The 8,941-nt window shown below is 50.5% G+C and overlaps 1 protein-coding gene across 2 annotated transcripts; it reads left to right on the top strand.

Annotated features, from left to right (window-relative positions):
- Nucleotides 1–3,189: 3,189 nt before the first annotated feature.
- On the top strand, nucleotides 3,190–7,967 carry DNAL4 (dynein axonemal light chain 4). 2 transcript variants are annotated; one of them, XM_049822519.1, is made up of 5 exons: nucleotides 3,209–3,229; nucleotides 3,767–3,880; nucleotides 4,417–4,646; nucleotides 5,470–5,553; nucleotides 6,792–7,967. In XM_049822519.1, the coding sequence occupies exons 3-5, from the start codon at nucleotides 4,575–4,577 to the stop codon at nucleotides 6,954–6,956; spliced, it is 321 nt and encodes a 106-aa protein (XP_049678476.1). In that variant the 5' UTR covers nucleotides 3,209–3,229; nucleotides 3,767–3,880; nucleotides 4,417–4,574; the 3' UTR covers nucleotides 6,957–7,967. The 2 variants fall into 2 exon arrangements, with proteins under 2 accessions (XP_049678475.1, XP_049678476.1); XM_049822518.1 differs by lacking the exon at nucleotides 3,767–3,880 and having other exon boundaries at nucleotides 3,190–3,229.
- Nucleotides 7,968–8,941: the final 974 nt, after the last annotated feature.

The following is an 8,941-nucleotide window of genomic DNA, read 5'->3' as shown; positions in this document are numbered from 1 at the left end:
TCCCCACACACCAGCATCCCCGTCTCTGCCTTCCCTCAGCTCAAGGCAACACGGTGGGGCTCTGATCCTAGTGAAACATGGCTTCAGCATCTCCACGGGGCCTCCTAAGAGCTCCTCCTGCCTCCAGAGAGCTGAGACCATCTTACCCACCCTGGAGCAGCTACGGGGCAGACTTCAGCATGCCCCAAGTCCCCATCCTGGGCTCTCTGGTACTACCCAAGGCAGCATGGAGCAGTGCCTAGCCCCTGGGCTGTGGCTGACAGCAATCTCGAGCCCCCCTGCTTTATCGCAGAGAGGAGAGGGGGCACAGCAGGGCCTGTGCCCACGGGGACGATGGGGAAGTCCCAAAACCTGGCCAGAAGAAGCCAAGAAAAGTCTGTGGGTGCCCTCCACCTGCTGAAAAGCCAGCCTGCTGTCTGGTCTCCTCCTACCATCAACAATGGAGATGGCTAAAAGCAAGCACGGGGCAGTATGTATATTATATATCTCTATATTTTGCAGTCAGTGGTTACATTTCTGTTTCTTAGCTAAGGAGTACAGCACAATCTAACATCGGGCGGCAAACGGCACTTCTTTGTTTTAACGCATTTCACCACGGCTGCCAAAGGCAAAAGGCTGAAACAGTTTCCATCTGTGATCAGTGGCAGATAAGAAAGGACCAGCCAGAGCACAACAACGGTAACAGCTCCTTACAGATCCAGAGGGGCGAATTTGACCCTTGCTCTGGACTCGTCTTCACCTACAGACAGGCACCTTGTCACTCAATATGGAAATTAAAGACCAGGTGATGTGAAGCCAGCCGTGTATCTGCCTTTTGTGCTAAACTAGCAGCTAAGGGACTGGTACATGTTTGCTGTGTTGGCCCAACAAGGCTTTGACCAGCTTGTGGTGCTGTAGAGAGGCAGCCCGTGGAAACCCGGCACTTCAGGGTCCAGAAAAGAACTGCCCATATTTTGCTAAGCCATAACGGATGGGGACAGGCAAGTAGGATGCTCTGCTTCCTCAGGAAGTATCTCTACCTTGCAGCCCCGCTGCATCACCCACCACAATCACAGAAACCACGGCGTTCCTATCTTTGGGCCCTCTGCAGTTGGGGGTTTGGCCATTTTTCCTTAGCTTTTCACCTGGGAGCTGCTGATGAATAGTCCTTACAACCAGTCCCAGCACTTCCCGAGGGAAACACTCCCTGGGGACACATTGATCAAAACCAAAGTACATTTAATTGAACCCAGAATTACATACACATGCGCGCTCCCCCCTGCCTCCACACACACACGAACAGAGGCATACGCACACAAACACACCAGCTCGCGCCGACTTGCTGCTTAGTAGCAAAAGTGGGTGAACTACATAGGGATTAAAGCATTAAAAAAACCACAGCAAGAATATGATGCTTGAAAGTGCTGTGTCCCCAGAGAGATTAGAGTAGCTGCCTGGAGATAAAGTAATGATGATGGAAAGATCTTCTTCCTCACAGAGATTCTATTCCTAATTATCTCCTCTGCAAAAAAAAAAAAAAAAAAAAAAAAAAAAAAAAGATCTCCCAGCTTTTATCTGTCTCTTGACAGATTTTAGCTCTGCGCCTGCCCTGTTGCAAGAGGCTGATGCTTGCTGAAAGGAGAAGAAATCAGCACAGGAGGTAGGAGCCGTAGGAGAACGAGGGGACAGGAGGCAGTGCTTCATTTCTGTCACCACCAGCAGCGAAGGCAAAGGGAAAGATGAATGATCGCTGCAGCATTGTCTTTCTGAGCCCAGAGCCAGCTCTGCTGCCTCCACTGCTGCTTTGTCAGGCAAACGACAACCAGGAGGTCTGATTGACTGTTACACCACCAAGAGACAACAAGATGTCTTCCCTATGGTTATAGGGCAGAGGGGGGAGCTTGGAGATTATGGTGAGGGAAGAGGACTTCTTCACGAGCTGGCAGGGCAGGAGAGAGCCCAGCTTGTTCCTCCCCCACTCTTTTCCTTCTCAGAGAGCTAGAAAGCAATTATTCTTTCAGCAGACAGCCAGCAATGAGGACATTTCAGACATACACCAGCCAAAAGACCGCATGAAAGATCAAGTCTATGAGCCACCCTGCAAGACAAGTGAAGGGCCCTGATGGAAACCCAGGCATCGTGCCCAGCAACTAGGGTTTTGCACAGAAGTTTTTCCCCTCGGTATTATCCTGGAGCTTCCTGCTTCTCCACCTGTATTAATTTCAGATGAATACAATCGTAGACCCCCAGGTAACTGTTTAAGCCCTGTTTTAAAGGCAATCAGTGTTTGGCTAGCAGGATGCAGAGACAACACAGGTTTCCCAGAGAGCCGAGAGTCAAGGAAAACCTCAAAGCAAACATACATTACAAATATAAAGGCCATGGAAGGCGGGAGGGGGTCAATGAGCTCAGTGGGGATGGGGGCTAGCGTTATAGGAGCTGTTTGCAAACTCACAACCCATCCTCACAGACTTTCTCCTTCTTTCCAGTTGCACCAACATGCAAACATGAGCGGTTGCCTCTCCCATACAATGAAAACACATCTAAAAAAAACCCAACAAAACCTGAATTACCCCAAACCACTTCGATATTTATCCTTGCTGTTTAACCCAAAAGGTAGAACGAGGCCCCAAAAGGGTTTTAAGCCAGAAAAATACTGAGTCTCCAGATACAAAGCGGTTCGGCTGCGGCTCAGAGCCCGTCCCTGCAGCCTGCCCAGCCGAAACCCACGCCGCCACCGTCAGATGGAAAGGGCAGGAAGGCCGGGATCCTCCTGGAATCCCCTTTTCCAAGCCCAGGCCGGCAGGACGGCCACCCTTCCCTCCCAGCAGCTCCTGACGCAGCCCTGAGGGTGTCCCACCGAGGGGAAAGGCACAGGCCCGGGCCTGGCTCTCACGGGGGCACAGCTGCGGCTCCTACGGGCCCTTCTCGCTCGCCACGGCGGGGTTGTTTAACGAGGACCCCCCCAACCCCCGGCGATCCCCTTCTCCTGTCACTCAGGGCCAGGGTCGGCAGCGAGGGAGATCGGCGAAGAGCAGGCGCCCCGCAGCCACCCTAACCCCCACCGCCCGCCTAAGCCCCCTGGAGGTAGCCGACAAGGCAGTTCGCCAATCAGAAGCGCCGGACCGCGCACTCACATCCAATGGACGGTGGGGTGGGTGGGACTTCCTGAGCCGGTTGCTATGACAAGCACGGCTCTTCCTTAGCAACCGGCGTTGGGGTGGCGGTGCGGGCCGTGGCGGCGGCGCAGGTGAGGCGGCGGCGGCGGCGGCGGCCGGAGCCCCCTCGTCCCATTCCCCCTTGTTCCGCTCAGGGCCGTCTTCCCGAGCCTGCTTGCCCTTCCTTTCCTTCCCTCCCTGGTGGCGGGCCGGCCTGAGGGGGCCGCTTCGGGTGTGCGGCCCGCTCGGACCGTCTTCCGCCGGTGCCCGGTGGTTCCGATCTCTGTTCCCCCACCCTACCTCTGGTCGCCGCCGGGGTTGTGGTGTGTCTTTCCGGACTCACGGCTGGCGGGCTGCTCCCAGACCATCTCCCTGCCCTGTCTTTTTAACCAACGCAGCCGTCCGTCGGTGGCTTCTCCCCGGGGAAACAGCCACCGGCCCGTCGGGCAGGCCCCGGTGGCCTGCCTTGGTCCCACGGTCCCTTGTGTGAGAGCCGGTAGTCTGTCAGAGTTAGTGCTTTAGCCAGCAACTCTGCGTGCTTGGCATAAACACTTGGTATGTGTTGCCTGATGCCGTGTTTGTTTTGGTTTTCCCTTTAATATGGGATCAACCTTGCTTCCCCTGGGTAGGAGAGGAAGGTGCTTTGTTCTGGATAAGAGAAGCAGGGGGAAGACCACGGTGAAACGTTCTGAATCTGCCAGTCAGACAGTGCTGTGCCTCTACGTTGCTCATTAGGCCCAGAGGTATGGTCCGGCGTTTTCCCATATGGTCCTCACCAGCTGACAAATACTTGGGGACATGAGGAGCAAGTGCTCAAACCAGACCAAGATGTTCCTGTTAAATATTTCTGTCCAGACATGGACGCTGATTCTGTTCCTAAAATACTCGCACCCTTCACTTGTCATGTGCAGTTTGAAACCCTCACAGTTAATGGCGTTCTGGGAAAATCCTTTCGGAATTAATCAATAGACATAATGGCTGATGTATTGCTCTCCCCTCCCTTGTTGGAAGCTGTACCCTGACTCGGCTCTTCCCTCAAGCTCGATTGGTGCTTCTGGGAAAGGCTCTGGAAATGTTGTTTATGGAAAATGATACATTTTTTAAATTTGTTTGCATTAATGGTCTGTAAGATAACTCTCTAAGTGGGTGGCATGTGAAGATGGTAGTGAGAAGCAGTAAGTAACTGGCATGGGACAATATTCTCGTAATAGTTTTATTTGCCTTCCATTTTAATTCAAAGCTTTCTTTCTCTTTCCTGTGTTTCTTGTTGTTTAAACAGTGTCCTCTGGGCCGAGAAGTTTCCCCTCCTGCTGAAGCTGCTCTGCCTGTGTTCACAGAGCCGTGTTCCTCTTGGCTGCCTGAGCTGTCTGCACTGCAGCACCTTGCTGAGCTCCAGGCAGCCCCTCTGCCCCTTCCCGGGGTCATTGTGGAAGGGCCATGGCAGACACCGGGGAGGGGAAAAAGGAGGAGGCTGATTATAAAAGACTTCACAGCTTTCCACTGATTAGGGTAAGAAGAAGAATGGATTACGCATGTTACAGATATGAAATTCTACCTTCATTCTTACCAACCTTCCACATTAGAATTTCTCCCACTGAGTAGTTGCTCTGAGAACACGTGTACTGATGGTCCCGTGGAAGGATCCCAGTCATCACTGCTGCTTTCTCCCTGTCCTTGGCCTCTGTCATGTATTAGTACTGTTGTTCCCCACATCAGCCAGGGGAAGCCTGGGGCAAAGTGATCTGTCTAATAGACTGAATGTGCTGCTTTGGAGCCCTCCCTTGTGTTCTGGATGCAGCTTGCTTTTTTTCCTAGAGGAGCTGGTATTGAGGATCTTGCTAGCCAGCCCGATAGCAGAAGAGGAAGAAAAGGCTGTGTAATTTAGACTTCTTTGTTATACTTAGAGCAGTAATTAAGGACTGTGGGTGGAGCAGTAGTAACGTGCTTTCCCTTCATTTTATAGCAGAAAAACTGACAAGTGTATTTATCTCCTCCTTTAAGCTGTGCTTCCTTAGTGCTAGTCTTAGTGTTAGGTAGAGAAGCACTCTGCGTTGGCTGGGACAAAGCAATGAAGGGGTCAGTTGCAATGCAGTAAGCTATTTTCATATTTACTGTTCTCTGAAACAGTGGAAATGCTTGGCGTACAGACAAGCCCCTGTTGCTGGTGATGCTTCCCACCTTGAAGCAAGCATTAACAGGGACTAGCTGCCTTTTGCCCACACGCAGCAGTCTAGGTCCCTGCTATAGCCTGTGCAAAAGGGCTACTTACTGTTGTCTTGTGCCTAGTTCTTATTTTTCTGCTTAGTTCTTCTTGTTTGTTTGCTCTTTCCAGCACACAGACATGCCGGAGGAGATGCGTGTAGAGGCCATGGAGCTGTGTGTCACAGCATGTGAGAAATACGCCACCAACAATGAGGTACTAGACAAATCCCAAAATGGGCAGCCTTCAGTTGCTGTGGCTCAGGGTACCTGCAGGAGCAGGGCTAAGGGTGCAGGACAGAGTGGTGTCAGATCCTGACATCCTATTACTCTCTTTCTGCACTGAGCAAGGGTAGAAGAAGGCAAAGAGCTTGGCTGGATCTCCGATTCGGTTCCCTTTGTCAGCAAGATCTATAATGGCACTTTGCTTTCCTGCAGGAAGCAGAGATTAGTAGCAATGCTGCCTCCCAAACCTTACCTCCTTCCTGATCCTGCCTTGCCTGTGGCATGCTTCCACTCTGCTCGTAAAATGCCCTGTGTCCTGAGGGCTTGGTTCAGAACTGTGTGGAGACAGGCCCTTCCCGTCTGTTCTTCAGCCTTGAGCAAGGCCGTCCCCATTGAGGTGGGGAAGAGACTTTTGTTTTGGGGATGAGTACGTGAAAGTCTTTGAACCTTTAGGTACAGTCTGTTAAGTCTTCCTTTTTGGCTTTCCTGAATGAAATTCCTGAATTTCCCTTTTTCTCCTGAATGAAATTACGAGACTGTATAAATGGGCGTTGATGCAGAAGTTACGGTCTTTGGAAAGGTTGCCTTTTCCTTTGAGAACTAATAATAAAGGAAAATGCACCTTGCTCCATGGGCAGGGCACAGACTGCTTGTTGCCAGAGCAGTTTTGTGTTGGAGCAAGGTAAAGCTACGAAGCCAGAGATTCCTTCTGTCCCATCCTGCCTGAGACACCACATGTCGCTGCAAAATCTTCCTCTCTCCTTTTTTAGATCAAGCAGGGTGTGATCAGAGAGAAGCGAGCCTTTTAAAAGTCAGCCTAGTTTCAGTGTTTTGGTAATTAGCTGGAGGAAAAAGAAAAAAATGGACTCTTGTAAAAATAGCCGCAGTTTAGTGACCTGAATCTCCTCTCATGCTCACTGAACCCAGCATAACTATCAGCATCTATACCAGAACTCTTGCTTCAGACTGTGTGAATGAGAGAAGTGATTGCTAGGTGCAGTTCTTTAATTTCTCCTAGCTGCTGTGTCAGAGGCTGCTGAAAACAGAGATACCTGTTTTACCCTTGGGTGTAGCTCTGGGGAGCTCTCAGTTCCTGCAGTGCAGCTGCTATACCTGTTGCCCATTGCTTGAGAAGTCTGTTAAAGGGAGAAGATGACTAGGGGGGTGTTTGCATAAAAACTCACTGCTTGTTCCATCTCACCCTACACTTTCCTCCTTAACGTTCTCCAGAGCGCTGCCAAGATGATCAAAGAGATGATGGACAAGAAATTTGGGTCCTCCTGGCATGTGGTGATTGGGGAAGGTTTTGGCTTTGAGATCACTCACGAGGTGAAGAATCTGCTGTACATGTTCTTTGGTGGCAGCCTGGCCGTGTGTGTCTGGAAGTGCTCCTGACATCTGGCCGGTTCCCAGACTCGCTGCATACAAGAGATTTCTTCCTTCTCTTGACAGGTTTTGTACAATCTGGAGGTGGGGCTTTATTTTTAATAGTTAAACGTCAAGATTTTTTTTTTCATACTGACGTAACAGTTCCATGGGATACATATACTTGGTGCGTGTGTGCGTATAAACTTGCTAAGCTGTCCTGTCCTTGCTCGTGGGATTTCTCATCTGTCTGTGGCTCTTTCCTTGGTGTTTGAGCCGAAGCAGGAAGGAGGTGGGGAATAGGTAATCTCACGACACACTGCAGAGCCATACAGCAGTGCTAGGAGGGGGAAGCAAAAGAGAAAAGGTGCTATCAAGCCCTATGGGTTTTTTTAGCTCCCATTTGTTCCACATTGTGTCCTCTCTTCTCTGCCATCCCCACTGCCATGTGGTATGGCTCTGACCAGCACCTGTCTCTCCTCTCAATGCTGAGAATACCTTCTTCCCCTTTCTAAGATGTCTGAACAGAACTGGCAGTGCCAAGGGTCTCCCTTTGGGCTGCCCGTGGAGGTGTTAGCCATGGGAAAGCAGACTCGGCTTGCCCTTCCCCTCTTCTTTTGGGAGGGCACAACAGCTGAGCTGTCTGGGTGTAGGAGGTTGCTATGCAAACTGCCCCCTCCTTTCTCACCCACCGCACGCTGAGATAGCATGAAAACACAGGCGGCTGACGACGCCTGCAGAGTGGGTGAGAACTCTTCATAAGGCTCAAATGCCTCCCTGTCAGTTCTTGGGGGTGTTGCAAGTGCTGTGTACTTTCAGCATCTTGTTTGGAGGCTGGTAGAGGAAGGAGGCTCCATGTGAGATATCACTTGGTCATTGGAAACCTAATGTCTTTTTGGACTTGCGTTCTTTTAGCCCGTTTCATTTTTTTTAAAGCTGTCAATGTTGGAGGATGGAATGAACGTAATTGTATGTTACGTATATGGCTTATTTATATAAATCTGGGGAACTGTTTTTACAATAAAAATTTAGTAAAATGTTCTTTTCTGTGTGTGTTCTAAAATGAAAATCCCAAAGTGGAGGACAAGAAGGAAAGGCAGTTCAGGAAACATAGAAGTAAGCAAGCAATGATGTAGCTTAGGCGGAGGACAGTGACGAGTCTCCATCCCGCATATTTCCTGGGTGACTTGTCGGTGCCAGAGACACGCTGTCACCCCTCCCATTCAATTCCTTTCACCAGTGCAAGCTGTGGTGCTGAGGAAGGTTGCCAGGCCCCCAGAGCTGCTGGCCAAAGTCCTCAGTCCACGCTGCTGTCTAAGCAGTAGCAGCAAGGGAGTGTACCTGTGTCGTCTGCCCAGCCAGCATGCCTCTGCTCTGACCTTCAGGGTCTCGTATTTGTGGCTTCCTTGATGTTCAGACTTCCTTCTCAGAATGTCGCTAGCTGTACCGTTGGCACCTTGTCTTTTATGAGAGGCCACACTCCAGCCCATAGTTCAGTTATGAAGGACCTTTCTGCATTAGTGCCTGTGGTGGATCAAACTGGTGGAGGGTCTTCCAATTCCTTTTGTTCCTTCTGTGAACCTTGGTGTGATGCTAGAGATGTCCTTCCTCCATTTCATCATGTCAGGAGCTCTTCTACAAGCCAGGAATTAGAGTAATATGAAGACAGCTAGAAATGATTTCAAATTTGGACCATCTGTGCTGGCTGGGCCTGACATGCTCTCACATAATTCCTTATCGATCGGGTGGAAGGGAATGGTGGCAGGGGGAGGACACTTAACTGGTATCATAAGGTAGCCGGTACCATGTGAGTTGGACCACAGCAGCAGGATCGCTGTGCAGTGTAGAAGAGTCCAAATCCTTTGAGCTGTCTCTTGGTGTAGTTATTCTGTCTCGCTCCAGCTGGCTGCCTTTACGTGAAGATAGATAGCACTGTTGACTGGCACTTCCTGCAGCTGGCAGGTGGAAAAGATTATTTTCTCTTCCACAACTTTCTGTCTCCTCTAGGTTCAGAG

Source organism: Accipiter gentilis, chromosome 18 (genome assembly GCF_929443795.1).
Source record: "Accipiter gentilis chromosome 18, bAccGen1.1, whole genome shotgun sequence".
NCBI lineage: Eukaryota > Metazoa > Chordata > Aves > Accipitriformes > Accipitridae > Astur > Astur gentilis.
This window is presented reverse-complemented; position numbering and strand designations above follow the sequence as displayed.

Coding starts and splice junctions, on each gene's coding strand:
- DNAL4 (XM_049822518.1), top strand. CDS start 4,575: ATGGCAGACACCGGGGAGGGGAAAAAGGAGGAGGCTGATTATAAAAGA. Junction 4,647..5,469: donor ACAGCTTTCCACTGATTAGG/GTAAGAAGAAGA, acceptor TGCTCTTTCCAG/CACACAGACATGCCGGAGGA. Junction 5,554..6,791: donor AATACGCCACCAACAATGAG/GTACTAGACAAA, acceptor AACGTTCTCCAG/AGCGCTGCCAAGATGATCAA.